Here is a 19910-nt window from a genome sequence, read left to right as displayed (position 1 = left end):
ATTATCTATTAGAATGATACAAAGATAACAATGTTTCATAAAACACAAAAGGAGGTGAGGTAAATCAAAACGGAACAATCAAACAATGCCGCTGACTTTGCACGTTTCAACTACGACGGATCTTTATTCCTCTTAAACGTATCACTGTATCTTAATGTGAACATGATATTTTTTTTATCCTCTCTAAAAGACATGACGTAAGCGGAATTTCTAGAACTTTAAACGTTCATTGTAGATTTGAGAGAAAGCGGTTTGATTTACATGACAATTTCAGTCAAGTTCAAGGTGAATTTTTTGTTTTGACAGAGCACAGAAAGGAGATATAGGTCACCGTAATTACGTCCAAATGCTTTACATTTATATTTTCAATTGTAATTGGTGCCTCCACGTCGTTACAGACTATGAGTACAAATTTTGGCTAAATGTATCATATATGTGTGTCAAATTATTTAATTGCCATTTTAAGTCACTGCAGGAATACAGTAATGTTTTTGTGGCTAAAAGCTATTAAATACTGCATCTGAACACAGTATATCAAGGTCATGTCTTGTTCCAATTGCCTGGACACCGTAATTCGTTCATTAAGGACTGTACTTCATGTTCTTCATGTTTCATGTGAGCTTAGCTAAACATCTGGGACCCAATCAGCTACAAAGAGATTTCTTGAAAGACTCCTTCGGTTGGAAGTACATTTAAGTCAAGTAAACGACGTAGTGTTGCAGTCAGAATTCCTGAACAGGTCGTAGCTGGGGAGTGGGGGGAGGGGGGGTGGAAATAAGCTTTTGTCACAACAAATATATTTGTACGTGGAGAATATTCAGACTCTTGCTGACATGCGAGAAATCTCTCGCTGTCCTTCAGTCCACCTACACTTGCAGCACCACGAAAACACTGTAGAGAACATCTGACGAAACTTCATTTTCACCGTAGAGTTACCCAACGCATAAGCTATGGGATTCAAAACCCCGTTCATAAACACAAGCCACATTGTCAATCGAAACACAGTCGGTGGTGCTTTTACTCCAGAAGAACAGATATGCACGACCATGTAAGGTAACCACAAGATAATAAAAATAAATAACAGCAGCACACCAGTCTTTGCAACTTTCAATTCTCTGGATAGCGGTCGTTGATTGCGCCTGCGTTTTCGCGGCCAGAATTTCCTGAGCGTTTCTCCAATGCGCATCATACCACGTGTGCTCCGCTGGACATCTGACGGCTCTTTGCTGCTGTTTGACTGCGCTCCGGGCTCACAAGTGTTAACTAATGGCAGTTCGGTGGCGAAGGACACTTTTTCTCCTTTTTGCAAATAAAAACCGCTAGCTGCGTCAGTTTTCGTATTCAGTTCAAATTGCTTAGCACGGCAGTTTAACTCTGAAAGGTTTGCCGTTGAGCTACATAACATTTGCTCATTTGCAGCTGAAGAGTAAAGCTTGTCGGCCGTAGTCGAGGACTTGTCCTCGTGAGATGAATTTTGCGTAGAGTGTGGCTTTACACTCCCTCTTTCTTTCATTGAAATCAGTTTGCAATTATTGTTTTTAACTTTTGGTCGCGTCCGCTTGATAGTGGAAACCTTGCGCGCGTGTCTACGCATGACGAAGAAAATACGTATGTAAGTGAACACCATCACAGTCATTGGAATTCCAAATCCTACAACTGCCAGATAGATGTACAGGGAACATTCTGATGTCCATGCCGGTGAACAGTGTAAAGTCCCCGGATGATACTCGTACCTGGACCAACCAAATATGGGAAACGTGGCGTACAGGAGTCCTTGTCCCCAAACCACTAACAAAGTATACCAAGCACGTTTGACCGTGACAATGATCTTGTAACGTGTTGGCCTGGTAACTGCAATGTAGCGGTCGAGACTTATACAACAAAGAGTCATAACAATGGCAACACTCGACACAACACTTATGAAACCATTTGCCTGAAAATAGAGGAAGTATCTATTACAAGCTAAATCATACACAGTAAAGAAAATTGACTTTATTAATCAGTCTTTTCGTATACACGGTTGCCTGAGCCCTTTGACCCCACCCTACCCCACCCTCCCCCCCACCCTCCCCGCCACCCCGAGAATGACCGGCTTCTAATTTTTCCTTACAGAATCACTCTTGAACCAACTGCAAAGGTTATGAGAATAAAGAAAATGATCACCAAAGCTCTTGATGGTTAAACAGATTCTCCTTGTAAGTACCTTAGGAAATGTATAGAGAACAGTGCGGAGAATATGGTGTAGAGGGTAAAGGCAATTTTATTTTAGATGTACGGCATAAATATAAGCATATTCAGGATTATTTAATTCCATTAACAAGAGCTAAATTGATTATGAAAGAAGGAATATTGTTCTATCAGAATTGATGTAGAATTCCCGCTGGAAAACAGTCACGAAGATAGTGTGTGTAGAGAGACAAGAGTGGTAAAGTTGCCAGCTAATATATCTCCAAATGTCCCCAATACCAGCCCCGTATTATACATGGTCCTCTTTAATACGCATTGTCACTGTTTTCGAAGTCTCGCCAAAGTTGCGGAGTTTATTTGTTTGTTTGTGTGCAGTGCAGACTGTAAGATACATCTTTACTTGTTCAAAAATAACTCATCGTTTAAATGTGAGCAGAATCTCCAGATTACAATGACAGCCCATCATTTACCACTTAACACCGTGGGGAAGAGAAGAAAAAACTGTTGCTAAATGTAACTTATTAAAAAAAACCTTGTAGCAATTTGCAGAAAGGCATAGTTGATTGTACTGATTACCGATTACACATATGGTAACCTTGTTAAATATCAAAATTGTCTCGAAATGGAACTACAATGCCTCGTGAAAACCATTACATTGAGAATTTTTCAAATTCAAAATGATTTCATAATAATCATCGTCCTACCTGGCAAAAAAGTTTTGAATAAGATGCATGTTCATCTTCGATAATGGTCACCAAGCTAAATGGAATCACACAGGCGGTCAGAAGCAGATTAGCGGTACACAGGTTTGCCACAAATGTATTAGTCGGCTTCTCGCGTAGTGATTTTGTTCGGCAGATGATCGCACAAACGGAGAGATTTAACACCAGCGAGACCAAGAGAACAAGTGATAAACCAAAACCCTCGAGAAGACGAGCTTGTGACCCGAGTCCAGGGGCTGAGGTGCTGTTGTTATGCGTGGAGGTTGCAAGTTGAAAATATCTGCTGTGATTAGCTTTGTTGCAGTCCATGCCGTGTTCAAAATTAAATTTGTAGTACCGTATTGAGCAATCCCTGTGACATCTATAAGCGAGTCAAGTGGTGTAACGTTATAACACATCCCCTCGGTTACTACGAATGAACCTGTTTTTAAACGACACCACTAATTGAAAAGCACAAAACAAAACTGGACGGAAAAGGTAAGTGATTAAGGTTTTCCTCCGTCCATTATTTGCGTTAATCAAATCTGTGGTAACCCGTGCATGTGTTAACCTTCCACTGTTGACTTTGTGACATCTGTACCCCTGTTTAGTTTCTTAACAACTTGCAGTCATTCAGTCTGGGTTTCTTTTGTCGCCGCCTGTCAAAGTGTCACACAAATTCAATGTAGGAAACTAAGACAACACGACTACACCAACACAAAGAAATACAAGAATTGAAACTTTGGATGATTTCACAACTCACCAATTCATTTAACTTTTTCAGACCACTGACAAGGTGTATTTTCGGAAGTGCCAATCCAGACAGGTCAGAGCACAGTTTAGATTTATTTGTGCGCTTTATGTCAACAATAAAATTCTGTTGCCAAAAAATTTTTTTTGTAAAATTGTTAATAAATCAAAACTAACAATGACAATGATGTGTCTAAAAGCCAACAAACTTGCTTTTCGTTGTTATTTGTCTGAAATCGATTATTTATTTTCAACACAAAAACTGATTTAAAATTTTGGCACGTATCAAAGCAGAGGCACACAGAGCTAACAATCAAACACACTGCCTTACTTTGGGAACTGACGGTCTAAATGTTTTGAAGGGAACATAAAAGCGTTGTAAAATGTAAACATCTGTTGCAAGACGAACAAAATATAGCTACTACAAGGATAAGGATACAAATCCAGTTTTCCGCCGCATAATTTGCTAATCACTAGTATCCTGTTTGAAAATTGCTATAACACTATTGGACTATTTTCAAAAGAAAAAGTTAAAAGAAAGAAAAATTACTTATTTGAACCCCTGTTAAAATACAATCGAAAGAATATCATCACCATGTCAGATTTTTCATTAACAATCGACTTTCACACTTTTCTTCCTCTTGAGTATTAACTTTCTATTTAAACACTGTCGGCACCTGAAACAGCAATTCTAGAGAGAAATATTGTGCGGAAGTAAAGCTGTTTACTCAAGCGGTGTTACTTTGCCTTTTTCGGTTCTGAATAATACATCACTAATTATGAGAGGTCACGCGCCAGCTTTTTGGCCTCCCGTCATCAAAGATTTTGCACGCGAAAGAAACACTAATTCGCACAATTTCTAAGTCAAGGCACTATTTCTACAAAATTATTAGTCTCTACGATGTTTAGATACGTCAGGACCAGCACTACAATTTCGGTTCATTTTTAAACCTGAGACAAAATTCTATCGACTCTTCTCTGTTACTTAATACATTATTTTATTCTTCTAAAATAATAAAATAATCTTTGCATTTATTCCAGTTTCTGCGGATATTAGTAAGTTGTCCAATTCCAAGAAAACCTTTGAGTTTGGTCAAGACAATTAAACTTTTAGTTCAGATAACTCGTCCTCCAGGTCACTTCTGTCCTGTTTGTCTTCTTTGCCATCGTCATCATCATCAATTTCTTCCTCTTCTTCTTCCTCTTCCTCCTCGTCGTCATCATCCTCATTACTATCATCTTCATCATCGTCTTCATCATCTGCGTGACGGGATGTCCCGTAAGCATAACCGCCTGACCCGTAACTGAACCCACTTGAGCCGTAACTAAAACCGCTGGACCCGTAGTCGTCATCATCGTCGTCCACATCATTTCGTTGACGAGAATAAGCGTAATTACGGGCTGAAATTAAAAGTAAGAGAGATGATCTGTAACAATGAACGTACAACCCTATGAAAACGCCAAAGACTTTTGAATTGAAAATGTTGACTTACTGGACATGCTTAGATCTTTGGTCTCTTTGGTCTGGTATCCACATTTTGGACAAGGTAGGGGCTGTCCTCTCGTGTACTTTACTCCTTTTCTTCTGACATGATCTTCGCAGTAACATGCCTGTACGAATTTTTATATTTGAAAGCTTTCACTCTGGCCTGGGGCCGACTTTGGACCAGGGGGGTCCCACTTCGCTAGCAGTGATGGACCGGAGGAGGGGGTGGGGGAAAAGGGCTATATCCTCAAAGACACAGGTGAGTGAATCGCGAAAAATGAGGTAACACCGTAATTACATTACTGTTCATGGATAATTTTTCTGTGTTGGTTGGTCGCGGAACGCTGTGACACGGTTTAGTTACTGTCAGTAGTAACATAAGTCGCAAGTGGTGTCCAAAACTAATTCACAGAGGGAGGGGGTCAGTAGGTCCTATGTATTGCAGCTAATTTGTTTGAGTTCTATACGAAGATTCTAACTCACCAAGCTGCATAGGACTGACAATTAAATCTAAAAATTACTGAGCCACAAGGCCAGAGGCTCTTGGTAACAAACCAGGTCGGTGAAAAGAAATATTGAATGAACTTTGTTTAACACACTGTTTAAACAGTTATATTTATCAACAATTTGATAAAAAAAATTAAAAAAAGCTGGTATGGCAGCTAGGTATACTGTGTGTGGAAAAATCACAATCAAAATTTTTCCACCAAAAAAAACAAATGTGCATTTGATAGAAAAAAATTTACCTTGCACTTGAGGCATGAGTATTGACCTAATCTGTTACAGGAACCACCTGGTGAATGTAAAATAAAACACAAAGCTAGATTACCTGGATTCTACTTTACAATCCAACTGATTTCTCTCTCTAACAACCCTTTATATACCAGGCATACACAGGTAGCCCAAGCTCAAAAAATCACTTAGCCTTCTTAAATATGCAATGCCTCCCAGTTAGCTCAATGGATAGAGCGTGGGACTGTTGTGCGGTAGGTTGAGGGTTCGAGCCCCGGCCGGACCAACACTCAAGGTCTTAAAATAAGTGAGAAGAATATGCTGCCTTTCGATCAAGAAATGGTTAGATACTCTAGTCTTCTAGGATAGGGACGAATAAATGAAGGTCCCGTCTCCTGCAGCATTAGGGGTAGGAGACGTTAACTTCCCTCGCACGAGATTGCTGTGATGGATGTCCTCCCCTGGGGTGGGAATTGGCCCTGAAAAGCCCCCATGGGGAGTGGTCAACTATGTATGTAGGTAGGTAGGTAGGTAGGTAGGTAGGTAGGTAGGTAGGTAGGTACTGAATGTTAACATTGTGCAGTGGGTGAAATACAAGGTTTTTTACAGGAATAAATGGCACGCTCCCAACCTTAAATTCCCAAGCTAGTTTTGAATAAAAAGAAACTAACCTCACTTACTGGTCTCTTTTTCTCGTATGTATTTTCTGGGCTCATTTAGGGTCATTTGATCCAGATTTAGTTCATTTCCTTTGCCCTCTGTATAATCCTTTTTCATATAATCCTTTTCAATAATAATATTCAATAACATAATCCTTTTCAAAATAACTTCAGATTTAATAGGGTGAGAGTGCAACTGTTTTTTCCCTTATGAATCCTTTAATTTTGTCAGCTCATCAAAAAACTTACATTTTAATGTCTCAGACTCAAGCACTTGGCATTTGGCTTGATGCTCAAATTGATCATCTTCACACAAATATGATGCACAATATGAACACACAAAAACACGTCCACCTGGAAATAAAGAATGTGGTTGAAGATTTGATGCTGTTCCAGTTAAGGAAAACCAAGAGGAGCAAGAACTCTTCTAAAAGTCTGGCAAAAGGGTTTATATGCAACGTATAAATTCACAATTTAAAAAGCCCTTATTGCAAGCCTCTATGCACTTTAAAATATAAAAAAAGATATAAACAAATACTTTTAATAAACATGGGATGGGTAAATTTACAGAAAGAGAAGTGTGGTTCATGAATTTATAAACCAGTGTGGGGCATAACACACAGGACCCACAAAGTTTTCTTTCATTTCAGAAAGGCCTCAAGATTTCCCGCAACCCTTGCAGACAAGTAAAGAGATTTGAAGTTTTTCACTTAATATTTGTGATGCAAGAGATGCTGTTTGAACTCTGTCATTTTTGTATGGAGCTTGTTGTGCTTGGCCCGTACTGCCACGGCCTCAAGCCAATATTTCCCAGTAAAATCCTCAGGCTTAGTTAACCAATTGAGCTAACCGCCTCCCGGTTAGCTCAATTAGTTAAGCGCCAGACTGTTGTGCAGGAGGTCAAAGGTTCAAGCCCCAGCCCGACCAACACTCAGGGTCTTAAAATAATTGAGAAGAATATGCTACCTTTCTATAACATCGATCAAGAAATGGTTAGATATTCTAGTCTTCTCAGATAGGGACAAATAAATGGAGGTCCCATCTCCTGCATCTATTTATTAGTTAATTTGGTTAGGCAGGGGACAAGAACCCACTTCACGAGATTACTGTGATGTGGTCTGGCCTGGTACTGGGAATTGGGGGAAGGGGGCATGTGTTATATTCGCCTTCATTTGATTGTAAACTGCTCAGCAGTCTGGTAAAGTCCCCCGCACAGTGTTGTAAAGCACCATGAGTTCAAGATATGAGCTTATATAAATACAAGTTATTATTATTATTATTATTATTATTATTATTATTACTTAGTAAGAAGTTATAATTCTGATAAGTTGACTTTTTGCGATGTAGTACATACCATGATCCCACACACCTCGTTGACATTCAATGCATTCACCATCTCTTACAGCACAGTCACAAGCGTGAGTGGTTAAACATTTTTTGCTGTGACAGATAAAAGCCTCACAAAAATCACAAATAGCTCCCTACAAACAGAAGGAAGTACAAATGATGTCAACAATAGATACTGCAGCCCACCTTTCTTTTCCTGAAAGTATATCTCAAAAAAGTTACACGCTGCAAATTTTGTAATCAAAGTTAAAAAAAAAAAAAAAAAAAATCCACAACTGTTGGTGTTCTGACACTTTAACTTCCAGGAGTGACCAAGACAGAATTTCTCCCAACAATATCAATACAATATCAAGCAGATCAGTGATTAAAATGGAGACAAATAGAAATTAGGGGATTTTAGTTGATCCAATACCAAATTCTCTCAAGTAACATCATGACACTTATATTACAGACAGTAAGGAGAATTATTAATGAGACCATTGGAGAGAGAGGGCTAAAAGAGCTGGTATTTCGACTAAAAACATCTCAATCAAACATATAGCACATACCACCATCCCAAAGCCAGTTGTGAAAGTTGCTCCGTGTTTAACAACACAGTCTCCACTTTTAGACATACATTTCGTCTTTCCTACACCACAGAAAAATGATATAAACTTTAGTTTCTTTGTTTATTTTATATGGACAGCATAAATACTCCTCTCATATTATAAATTGTCTACAGTATAAAGCTAAATTTACCACAGTTTCCACAGATAGGTAACTTCTGAACTGATGAGCAGAAATAACAGAAAGCTCGATTTTTTTGTCGCCTATGAAAAATAATAGAAGAAAGAGATTTCACACTTGTTCAGTTCATGAGCATGTGAAGGTAAATCAGTATCAAAACTTTGGGTTCTGTCCTCGTGTACCGGTTCACAAGAGCCGTTACAAAAGACCGAACAATACACAACAGCTAACCATGACTCCTAAACAAAGAAAGACCAATGGTAATTCCCTTGTGAACCGGTACACCAGGACAGAACCAAACTTTGTTGTTACGATATTTCTTTACCATGGCGGCCATGTTTCTTTCCATAATATTCCAAGCGAAATAGGAGCTATCATCCTTACCTTTTGCATTTGTCACATTCCTGTTGATTCATTAATAAAAAAAGGAAAAGAACAACGAATTATTAGCATCATCACCAATTTCGGACCTAGCTCAATATGGACGGTACAAACCCACCATTATCGCATTGCAGAAATAATCCGTAATAGGTCTATCACGACCTTCTCTTATTCCTCGCTGGCGTTCCTTTTGTTTTTCGGCTTTTTTTCGAGCCCCTGACTTTTTCTTAGGCATCTTGCATCAAAGAAAAATTACAAATTTCGAAGAATTGTTACTCGACTGTTTCACGTGCGCGAATGTGTGAAAAAATTTGTAACAGGCGACAAATTTGAGAGGAGTCTGGGGCTAAACGCATAAAGTAAGAGAAGGAATACTGGATAAAGACTCTCACAGGGAAACTGGACAAAGGAACGTTGTCACAGAAGTATATAAGATACAACGATACTTGTATGCTCCAAGAAGAACGATTACATGTCCCCAAAGATGGATGGGATCGAATTTTCATGGCTGGATTGACTATAATGATGTTTGATTTTGGTTTTATTGACTGAGTCGATAGAATCGCTCGAGACGTCAGCTTTGTAAGTCTTTACGATGGCCAATTTACTTTATAAACCTGGTTGATAAAACCAAAATTACCTTGTTACTCCGACCAAAGCAGCGCCATAGTTTCTTTAGAAACTTACCCCTTTGAAAGTGATGTTTATTTATATTTTCAACACGGTTACTACAATGTTATCGCGCATTTTCAGGATTCTTGAGGTAAAAAAAATTCCGGTAAGTAGGGATTTAAAAATGGAAAGATTCAAATTTACGAGGATTATTCTACTATAGATGAAAAGTTAAGTGCTCTACATTCAGTTTATTAAATACGTCAATTTGAATTAGGCCCTAATTCAAAGTAGTTCAGTGAACTACTTAAAGGCTTTGTAAGGCATGAACAGAAACTGGCTAAGTTGGGATGACAAAAGTTACATTTGCCCAAATGTGACCAAGACGGGGCTCTGTCGTGGAATAGGGGGTCTAAGAGGTAAGCAGCACAAATGCAGAAAATTTTGACCGAAGTACCCCCACCCCCTCCCCGCCCGTTGAGCTCCGAGGAACGGATTATGTCTGAGGACAAATACGCAAACACAATTTAACTACAGAGGCTACTCTATTTGTTATGAATAAAGGCTGATAGTTTCTAAAGAAACTGTTTGGGGCTTCGTCGGTGGGGTTAACGAAATAATTTTGATGTATCAACAAAGTTGAAATGGTAAATTGGCCACCGTAACGATTACAAAAGCTGACGTTTCGAGCGTTAGCCCTTCGTCGGAGCGAATAAACTTGCTCCGACGAAGGGCTAATGCTCGAAACGTCAGCTTTTGTAATCGTTACGGTGGCCAATTTACCATTTTAACTTTGTTGATACATCCAAATTACTCTATTTGTTACTCTGCGACCATTTATCGCTGCGCACGGGAACAGAAACTTCTGTTTAATAATTCATGATTTCGAAGGTAATTATCCACCGTAGTTCTTACATTTTTAAAAATTTAATTGAATTCAATCAAAATATCATTTCCTAACACCATCTTATGAATAAGGGTTTCAATTTACCCTTGTGAATTGGTTCACAGTTTGGAAAATACTTGGGTTTTTTTTCTTTTTACATTGTCATCTTTTCTTTAACTGTGCTTGAGAATTGAAGCTTTGAAAAGTAAAACCCCGGTAATCGAGGCTATTCGTCTTGTTGATCTTTCTCACGTAGGGAGCTTTCATCTTCACGGCCAGTAAATTTGGAACCCTTCCAAGTAGGATTTCGTATACAAGGCTTAGGATGAAAATGATACTTGCGTGAAAACCTTCGATGATCAAAGTTTTTGAATGGGCAGAAGGTTGAGAATTTAGGGATAGTGTCTATTTCTTTTGCACCATCATTTGCAACCTTCGCAAACTTCCTCATCTCGTCAACATAGGTACCATGTATTCCAATATACCAGTCACACAGGTTTCTCATTTCTCGAAATTCTGGAATAAAGGAAGCTGGTGGGTCGTGGTGAAGCCTTGTGTCATGGAAATAAAGCTTAGTCATATGTTTCATCCAAATACTATACTGTTGATCAGCAAATGGGTGACAGAGAATTTTGTTCTTATCTTGCGCCAAGAATTTGCGGATCATGTCGGCAGAGAATATCACAAATGCTTCGTCAGCCCAAGTCATTTCAACCTCACAATGAAAATGTCCCCACACGAGATTGCGCTTCGGTCGCAAAGGAAGTTCGAATAGAAGTCTGTTTAAACAAATGAAATAGTCGTCATCCAGCTTGAGAAGATAATTAAAGTCAAATTTGGCTGTGGCCCACTTGATGGAATTTAGAAACCTCTGCCCAAATTGAACACCAGCTGGAAGCGGTTGTAGCTCCAAATCTTTGTAGCTGTTTTTTTCCTGGAGTAGCAGGGTAAGAAGAGTTTGGTTCTTTATGATGCCATCTGTAAAGAAGACGCATTTCACCTGTTCAATAGAAATCATCAACCAGCATTAGGCGACTGTACTCTTAGCATGCTTTTATATAAGGAATGGAATATCGTTCTAGTTTCACAGGATCAACTGAAAGGGTTATATTAAGATCATAAGCCTTAAAGCTACAAAGAAACATTAAAGCATAATACGTACGCTTACTAGCAAGGCAGGCGTCGTATTCAGAAACATTAATTAAAGGTATGTGTGTATTCTCAACGTCTCACCTTTTTCTGATTGCAATATTTCCACCATGTATCTCTTATGGCCTGCCTTCTGTCGAATCTTTGTGGTGCACTGCCAACAGTAACTAACAAAAGCACTCGTTCTTTTCTCCCTCGTAAGTCTTTGAAGTCCATTAGGGGAACTGATTTTCCTGAATATGACAGATCATCTATGTTGCGCTGAGAACCCTTCCCGTTTACCATGAAGTGCGTGGCACGTTCAATGCTGGCTGTACTTCTGCTTCCGTGCGAAATATCTACTTCTAGTCTGGTGACAAATGATGGACTTCCTTTTTTCATCGGCACAATCAAAGGATAGTATTGAATGTAAATAAACGAAAATATAAAAGATACAAATACTAAGATAAAAAGCAACAGATATATCTGGTACGACGTTCTTTGTTCCACATAACCCATGGCGAACGCGTGACGATCTTCTACTGATGTTTTTACTCCAAATGCTGAGATAAAGGGGAAAGTGAAAATGTTTCAGTACTGATACCAGATATCTGGCCGTTCGGCCTGATGTTACTGTGTAAGAGGGAGGTGATAGGTTCACACATCGACGGAAACAACTTCAGCCGAATTAACTTTACGCGTTTCCACCAAGTTGAATTACGGACATTGCTCTCAAATGTTTGACGTGATATCATGATCGAGGATTTTAGAGACCAATATTCTATTCGCCAGTTAGAGTGATTTCATCATGTTTATGAACTGTAACGTCATTCTTTAGTTAACAATTATTCCACGAGCGCGCGTTGGATATGAGATGATAGATAGCCAACGAGGCACGTAGCCTAAATTATTAAATTTATGAAATTTTTAGCTCCCTCTTAATTTTAAGCTGATACGTGCGCTTACCATGTTTGTAGATTATGGTATATTGGCTCATATACCATAATGACTGAGCCAATAAAAAGTCTTGAATTGCATTATCCAATGATCCAGGTTTTAATAATTATATTTACTTTTTTCCTCAGGGGGAAAGGTAACGAATCATGCATTCTAAATGATTCTTAGCACAAGCTGACACTTTCATGAGTCGTCGAGTACATCTTACCTCCCGTTGCCATTTTTCATAGACATATTTCGTTTAGTCAGCTGGGCGTTACTTTTAAGGAAAGATGTCGGTTACTTTTTTTAATCAGTATCACCTTAAGTAATGCTTAATAACGCCGAAAATTTACTTGCATTTCGTCTTCATTGCTGTTATGTTTCCGCGTTTGAAAGGGAACTCAAATGCCCTTAGTTAAAGAAATGAACATTTGGTGTCTCAATTTAATCTATCTCTTATCCTTTATAAAAATATCATGCTAAAGCGACTGTATACCCTACAGAATGCCAAAACCCTTTTTGATCAATATCGAAAAAAGTTATTTTTAAACCCTCTCAGTATCTATCAGTTTTGCCTCAGAAATAAAACGTCTTTTAATACTCAGGCCAATCATTTCTATTGTTTTAGCATAATGTGACTGATGAAAATGTCTACATTAGTACACTTAGCATATAAAGCAAAAAGAAAACTTACAAAAACTTTAAGAACAGCATTGATCCAAAGTTAGGGCTTGAGAAACATTATGGAAATTCTGGCATAAACCAAGTATTGCTTCAAAACGACAACCGGCGAGAAAAACAAAAGGCCCAGCTAATAAGAATGTCACCAACATCTGCCAATATGCTTCAAATTTTTGATCAGGTTGTTACCGTCTAGATCTATGAAAATCATTGTGAAAAGGCCAAGCTGGTGTTTGAAAATCTCATCACTTTTAAGTTTATTTCATATGAAACGCACGATGTATTATTGTGGATTATAGAAACACATTTGTATGCTTCATGAATCAATTTTAGCTGAGAAATAAGTTCAAATTTACTTTTGAGACTACAAGTTTGCATTCTACTCGAAGCACATCTCAACAGTTATAATATTACTTTTAGTTTTATTTGACAGCAGTATATACAGAGTTTTCCAAACGGAAAATGATGTCACTGTAACATCCTTAGTCATTCTAAACTGCTGGCTGTGTATTCTTATCTACCGTTTAAAACTATATCAAGAAAGAACGATACGATAGTAAGGCGAGAAAAAATTATAAAGATGGGAATACACTAGGTTATGAAACATGTATACTGCTTACCTAGCTCAGAATCTTGCAGTAAGTTTTTATTCAACTTAGCTTTCCGTGTGCAACTGTCACCCAAATTGGTTCACTGCAAGGATATATTGCAGTATTGTCGTCTCAATTGTATCCTCTTGTACTGAATTGTGATTTACAGTTACTTGAAATTATTATAGTAATTAAGTTAGGTATGAATTTTAATAGTCTTCAAAATGATAAAAGAACAAGTATTCACCGAACTACGAAACAACATCGTCATTTTTTAAGAGTTCAAATTCTCTAGGGAGACAACGAAAGTTGTTTTCTTCACGATAAACACTCGAAAGGAGGTGATGTATCTCCTGATAATAACTTAATTCGTAATCATAACGAATTAAGTTGTTATCAGGAGTTACATCACATAGATATCGCATACCGTGATAGCTATCCAGTTCCCTTGGTTTTCCTGCAGTATTTTTGCCTGTGTGAACTCGGTTCCCTAGCACTAAGTGACTCACGCTGTTTTGGAGATATATCGCTCACCGTCACCAAAATGCAGTATTGAAAAAAGTAACATCTTGCGGCATTTTTGCTTACGCGAATTCGGTTTCTCAGCAATGACGCTCGCTGTTTTCATAGAAAATAGATGTCGCTCACCGTCATCAAAATGCAGTATTAATAAAGTTACATCGAAGTACACGTGAAGCAAAATTTATATTTTCGTTTTCTGTCAATATTTGAATTTTTAAGGTAAACAAAAAAACCATATGAGTGAATCACCAACTCTCTGTTACCAGTTCTTTTCGCATTGAAGGAGATACAACCTGGTGGAAAAAAGGCGTTCCAATGAGGACGGGGCAAAAAGTGCGTCATCATATATTTGTGACTTAGGAAACCTCCTACGATCATACTGCAATAATGGAAGAAACTATGGCGCAAGAAAAGTTTGGAAGGAAGAAACCAAGCGATCAGGATCCATCAGCACCGCTGCACAGGTAGCGGACGACAGGTCTATGAAGGGGTCTTGTTCATTTTCCTGCGAGCCCTCGCGGACCTCAAACGCGTTCACATCTCTCGCTATCTCGAAAGGCTCGAGCTTCGCCGCTCGTGTTACAGAGAAATATTGAGAACCTTCACACAGAATGGACGGAAAGGGGAAATTAACGCGCGGCTGGGGCTTCAATAGTCTCTCTCGCAGCCGTTTTTAGTCGTCACGTAACGCTCCTCCCACAAACGGCTGCTCACATTCGAACAACATTCCTTTCCGCTACTTCAACCAATCACCATTTTCGGGTTAAATATGTCGAGAACTCTGCGCGCCAAAGTAATCTAACCAATCATATTGCTTGTTTCATCTTGGAGTTCAAAGCTTTCACTCGGGGGTCTTACTGTCAGTTGACAAGGAAAAGCTTCTAGCACAAATCCGTATGGATGACTTCGAATAGGAGACACAGCAATAGAACCAATAGAAAATCTTGCCGGAAAATAACGTACCTGTTAGCTGATCGCGTTAGAAATACTAGAATTGGCTGTAGCATTAGAAGTACAAGTACGCCCACTGTACGAGAGCTCAGCGGACTTTGAAGTTTCGAAACGAGACTATCGGGTCACACAGGTAAAACTTTCAAGTAAAATCGACACAAACGGCTACGTTTGGAGGCCTTTTTATTCATTTTCTTAAGGATATAGCGTGTTCTCGTTATGGTTAGACATTGTATTGCGTACGGGTGCAACAGTCTATTCAGTGAATCGGCAACTGACGAGATCCACAAGATTAGGATCGAAACCGCGATCTTGCCAAACAAGTTCAACTATCAAACCAGAGGCGAACAAAACGCGCATAAAAAACCTCTCAAATAAAGAACTTACAAACGACCAGATTAATTTACTAGCAAAAGGGCTTAAATTCATTCCAACACCCGCTACAAAACAAAAACAGATCAGACAACAACTATTGTGTGACTTTGATCAGTTCGCAAGGAGAATGCGTCTGATTTACATGTTCCGAGGGGAGGACAAAAAAACCCATCCCTGCCACGTCAAATCTACATGGATACCACCAATACAAAAATCAGTAACCCTTGAAAGCTATTTAGAAGAGGTTAAAAGTGACCTTTCAGAAATAGAAATTACAAAGCCAAAAGATAATTTGCTTCCGGCCGAACGCAAGAAGCTGGGGACCTTGAAACGTGACTCTGAGTTAAACCTTAAAAAGGCCGACAAAGGAACAACAACCGTAGTCATGAACAAACGCGACAAAATTTTGCCGTTCCTTTCCGAAATGATAGCCATTCTTTCAAACTTCCTTTCGTGATGCCAGGACTAAGAATTTTAACCTTTTCCTCGGTAGAAAAAAACGCAGATTCCAGAGTTATATGGTCAGACATGGAGTGTTTCTGGTGTTTCTCGAGAAACGTTGACCCGATAGCCTCGTCCTGAAACTGTAACTCCGCGGACCCTTTGCATTACAGACACAAATGCGATAAGGGCTATTGTAAACATTTCGAGGATTTCCCGCGGCACGAAGCTTGGATTTCTCCACTGTCGCTCTCAACGTTCAATAAGCGCTTCGTTCTGGGAAGTTCCCGATCCTTGAAGATTCCCTTCAATTCATCTTTGAGCTCTTCAAGATGATCAGAGGCCTTTTTGAATTTGATCAATCGTCGGTAGCAAACTGACAACTCGCTGGTCGCTGAATAGCAGCCCACATTCACATCCGTTCTTTTGGGGGAGCGTTGCGTGACATCCAAAAAAACGGATGCGAGGGAGACTAAGACAGGAACGGCATGTACTAAAACCAGTAACACCGTAACACCGTAACACCCCGGAACACCGTAACACCGTAACACCCCGGAACACCGGAACACCGTAAAAGCCGAAACACGAATTTGACGGTGTTGTTTTGTTTTCCCATTACAGATCCTGTAAAGAATAAAATGTAAGGGTGTTGTAGGGTCTTAGCGCGCGAAATGTTTTCTTTGTTTTCTCATTATCAGTCATTAGGGTGTCTCTGTGTAGTCGCTGTTCCTCGTCGTTCGTTAGTATTTTTCGCTGGTTAGTTAGCTTCTGTTGTTTCTATGTCACGTATTTTTCGTTCATGAGTTTCTTTCGTAATATAGGCGTTAATTGCACTTTAAGTTGACTAGTCGTTTTCGCATATAACATATATTTTCTGCTGGTATACGGTGTTTACAGTTCACTGACAGTTTGTTTCATTGTCGTTTATATTCACTGTAGGACACGCCATTTGGGGGCGTGTCCCCTGGGTATTCCTGATTGGTGTGGTTACAGTATTTATAGACGGTTCAGTGTAGTCCTCTCACTCTCGCTTTCCACGCTGACATCGAAGTTGTAGCAATGGGCAGTAAGACAGCTCGATCGGAAGCAGAAGTCCTTATCACTCCGGCACCCGAAGTCACGGAGAACTCTTCATCACAGCAAGAACAATTAAATCCACCTTTGGTAGATCAAGTGTTGATGATGATGATGAAATCTTTATTATTATAGATCAAACTAAACACTTGCAGACATACTTGCAAATTTACAACGGATCTCTACAAACATTAAACTAAATAAAATTAAAAAGAGACCTATTTATAAAACAGCGCTTAAAACGCTCTGTGCGAACACACGGCAACGTATAATCATGACCACGCTGGCGTAAAGGACGTACACGTTTGCTCGGAAGGAGATACGCCAAACAATGCGCGTTTACATGTGTGACTTTCTCCCACAATTGTTTATCCCTAGTTAAAATTACATTGTTGATGGATATGCGATCCTTGGTGTAACCATATTGCCATGCTCGCTTACAGAATTTATCAATCTCTTTTCAAAACCTACCTGGCCTCCCAACTCGACGAACAAAGCAAGCATCTCGAAGGAAAGTCGAAAGTCGTTAAGGAAGCAACCGAGTTCAAATTCAAGGGTAATAGGAAGCAGTTCGAGTTAAATGCCCTACTGGACCACATCTTTGGTGAGATAGAGGTCAGCCTGAACGAACAGCAAGAGATCCGCAAGCTGGCGGCAGAAGGGCGACAGCTCATGAAGAGAAGACAGAAGTTAATAAAGCTCGCAGATAGAAGCAAAGACGGGTGGCTGGTTGTGTAGGAATACGAGTCGCACGAGCTTGCCTTCCGACTCTGAAGATGAAAAGAAAATTCTGAAGGCTAAGATATCGGCAGAAAAGAAAAGGAAGGAATCCAAACCTACTTCTGGCAATGCTTCTAGAAAGTTTAAATCTATATGTGCACGATCCTTCGCAGTAAAGCACTATTTGAGCAATAGTGAAAATCAGACCTGAAAAAAATTTCAGGCCTCTACGGGATTCGAACCACTGACCTCTGCGATACTAGTGCAGCGCTCTACCAATTGAGCTAACAAGCCAACTGGGAGCAGGCCATCAAATTAATTCGACATAAACCCGTAGAAGATAAATCAAACAACAACAAACATATGAAACATACGTATGAACTGCGGTTATGAAACGTATATGTGCACGATCCTCAATTGGTAGATAGCTCAATTGATAGCTCAATTGGTAGAGCGCTGCACTAGTATCGCAGAGGTCAGTGGTTCGAATCCCGTACAGGCCTGAAATTTTTTTCAGGTCTGATTTTCACTATTGCTCAAATAGTGCTTTACTGCGAAGGATCGTGCACATATACGTTTCATAACCGCAGTTCATACATATGTTTCAAAAGTTTAAATCTGCTAGCGATGTTCAGCTTTTTCGCGGTAAGACCTTTTATTTTCTTTGTGATGTCTCACGTTGGGTTGGATTACCTGAGCATCCAACCATCATTCCTTTGGTGTTGTATTTCTGTAGTATTTAAGGAGAAAATAATTTACGCTCGTCTGAGGGCAGCGAATTAGAACGCAACTAGTTTTTCTCAGTTCAGAGTTTTAGTCTTCCGTTAGTCATACAGTAGTTCGCTTTGAGTAGTTACTCCAGTTTATCTTTATTTCGCCTTTGGGCAGTTTCTATTCGTCCAGCAGTTTCGTAGAAATCGTAACAATGTAAGTATTGTCATTTCAAGTTTGTTCAATGGTTCATTGTATTTCTTTCCTGTCACTTTTACTAGTCCATTGTTGTAATTTCGTATTCATTTATTGTTTTTAAGTTTCAACCCACATACCGTCAACGTCATTCGTACCTAATAAATCGTCTTTGTCTTCGTGGTGTTGTAAGGTTACGATTACTGCAGTTACAGGTGTTACAGGGTGTTCCGGTGTTTCGGGGTGTTACGGGGTGTTCCGGGGTGTTACGGTGTTACGGTGTTCCGGGGTGTTACGGTGTTACTGGTTTTAGTACATGCCGACAGGAACTAATAATCGCCGGTAAATCAAAATAACTTTTTCAAAAAGCATAAATTTTCTTTTTTCTCAACTGAAGTGGAACAAATAAAGCAACGATCACTTTACAAAACCTTCTTCGGCGTTTCCTCCATCTAGAAACTACGATCAAATGCAGAATTTGAAAACGCGGGAAAAACGATATTGATCGCAATCTCTTGTGCTTTGATTGGTCACATAAGAAACGATGTCAGTGATCTCATTGGTGCAAAGACAACAAAGGGAAAAGAATGTTGTTCGAATGTGAGCAGCTGTTTGTGGGGAGGAGCGTTGCGTGACGAGACTAAAAACGGCTGCGAGGGAGACTAGGGCTTCAAATGATGTTAACCATAGTAATAAAATACACTTACAACGAGCATTTTAACGCACTCTCTTCAAAGAATGATCCTTTCTATTTCGTGAGTTTCACTTTCTTCGAGTCCCTCCAATCTGCCACCCCTCATACGAAGCTAAGTGGTTCACTTGTTTCTAAAACAAAGATGACGTTGTTCTTTCATTTCCTCTCGGCTTGTCACGTAAGGAGACTCTCAACGAAGCGGGGGGGGGGGGGTGTGAGGGTGGCTTTAGCTTTTGCTATTATGATGGATAACGAATAACGACCGGGTTCAGTCTCTTTGAAAATAATTCTAAATTACACAACGACCCTCAAGTTAAGTAACTTCGATTGAAATTTAATAACCAAGTCGTCGCCACGTAATATTTATTTCAAGCATATATCACGTGCCATGATTGACAGTCTTCGGAAAACGGTGTCAAATG

General features: G+C 39.4%; 3 protein-coding genes across 4 annotated transcripts; all 3 read right to left on the bottom strand.

The window, feature by feature from the left end:
• Nucleotides 1-92: 92 nt before the first annotated feature.
• Nucleotides 93-3579, bottom strand: LOC111330923 (putative G protein-coupled receptor No9). Its single transcript, XM_022935920.2, has 2 exons — nucleotides 2892-3579; nucleotides 93-1933 (listed from the first exon to the last, which is right to left on the bottom strand). Exons 1-2 carry the CDS (start codon nucleotides 3216-3218, stop codon nucleotides 818-820), a joined length of 1443 nt encoding a protein of 480 aa, XP_022791655.2. The 5' UTR covers nucleotides 3219-3579; the 3' UTR covers nucleotides 93-817.
• A 136-nt stretch (nucleotides 3580-3715) lies between these two features.
• Nucleotides 3716-9311, bottom strand: LOC111330924 (zinc finger protein 330). Of its 2 annotated transcripts, none has more exons than XM_022935921.2 (9): nucleotides 9088-9311; nucleotides 8973-8992; nucleotides 8601-8671; nucleotides 8411-8490; nucleotides 7870-7996; nucleotides 6765-6869; nucleotides 5871-5917; nucleotides 5132-5249; nucleotides 3716-5039 (listed from the first exon to the last, which is right to left on the bottom strand). In XM_022935921.2, the coding sequence occupies exons 1-9, from the start codon at nucleotides 9202-9204 to the stop codon at nucleotides 4741-4743; spliced, it is 984 nt and encodes a 327-aa protein (XP_022791656.1). In that variant the 5' UTR covers nucleotides 9205-9311; the 3' UTR covers nucleotides 3716-4740. The 2 variants fall into 2 exon arrangements, with proteins under 2 accessions (XP_022791656.1, XP_088600905.1); XM_088744779.1 differs by having other exon boundaries at nucleotides 7885-7996.
• A 1178-nt stretch (nucleotides 9312-10489) lies between these two features.
• Nucleotides 10490-13903, bottom strand: LOC111330874 (beta-1,3-galactosyltransferase 6). The gene is made up of 3 exons (XM_022935849.2): nucleotides 13836-13903; nucleotides 11701-12158; nucleotides 10490-11467 (listed from the first exon to the last, which is right to left on the bottom strand). Exons 2-3 carry the CDS (start codon nucleotides 12112-12114, stop codon nucleotides 10694-10696), a joined length of 1188 nt encoding a protein of 395 aa, XP_022791584.2. The 5' UTR covers nucleotides 12115-12158; nucleotides 13836-13903; the 3' UTR covers nucleotides 10490-10693.
• Nucleotides 13904-19910: the final 6007 nt, after the last annotated feature.

The sequence above is a fragment of the Stylophora pistillata genome, chromosome 14 (assembly GCF_964205215.1).
Source record: "Stylophora pistillata chromosome 14, jaStyPist1.2, whole genome shotgun sequence".
Classification (NCBI taxonomy): Eukaryota; Metazoa; Cnidaria; class Anthozoa; order Scleractinia; family Pocilloporidae; genus Stylophora; species Stylophora pistillata.
The sequence above is the reverse complement of the archived record's forward strand: the minus strand, read 5'-3'. Positions and strand labels throughout refer to the sequence as shown.

Bases quoted from the DNA above. Each gene is read 5' to 3' on its own strand.
- LOC111330923 (XM_022935920.2), bottom strand. From the start codon at position 3,218: ATGGACTGCAACAAAGCTAATCACAGCAGATATTTTCAACTTGCAACC. The intron at 1,934-2,891 runs GTAGGACGATGA...CTCTATTTTCAG, and splicing joins ATTCAAAACTTTTTTGCCAG to GCAAATGGTTTCATAAGTGT.
- LOC111330924 (XM_022935921.2), bottom strand. From the start codon at position 9,204: ATGCCTAAGAAAAAGTCAGGGGCTCGAAAAAAAGCCGAAAAACAAAAG. The intron at 8,993-9,087 runs GTGGGTTTGTAC...ATGAATCAACAG, and splicing joins ATTTCTGCAATGCGATAATG to GAATGTGACAAATGCAAAAG. The intron at 8,491-8,600 runs GTAAATTTAGCT...TCTGTGGTGTAG, and splicing joins ACCTATCTGTGGAAACTGTG to GAAAGACGAAATGTATGTCT.
- LOC111330874 (XM_022935849.2), bottom strand. From the start codon at position 12,114: ATGGGTTATGTGGAACAAAGAACGTCGTACCAGATATATCTGTTGCTT. The intron at 11,468-11,700 runs GTGAGACGTTGA...TCTATTGAACAG, and splicing joins AATATTGCAATCAGAAAAAG to GTGAAATGCGTCTTCTTTAC.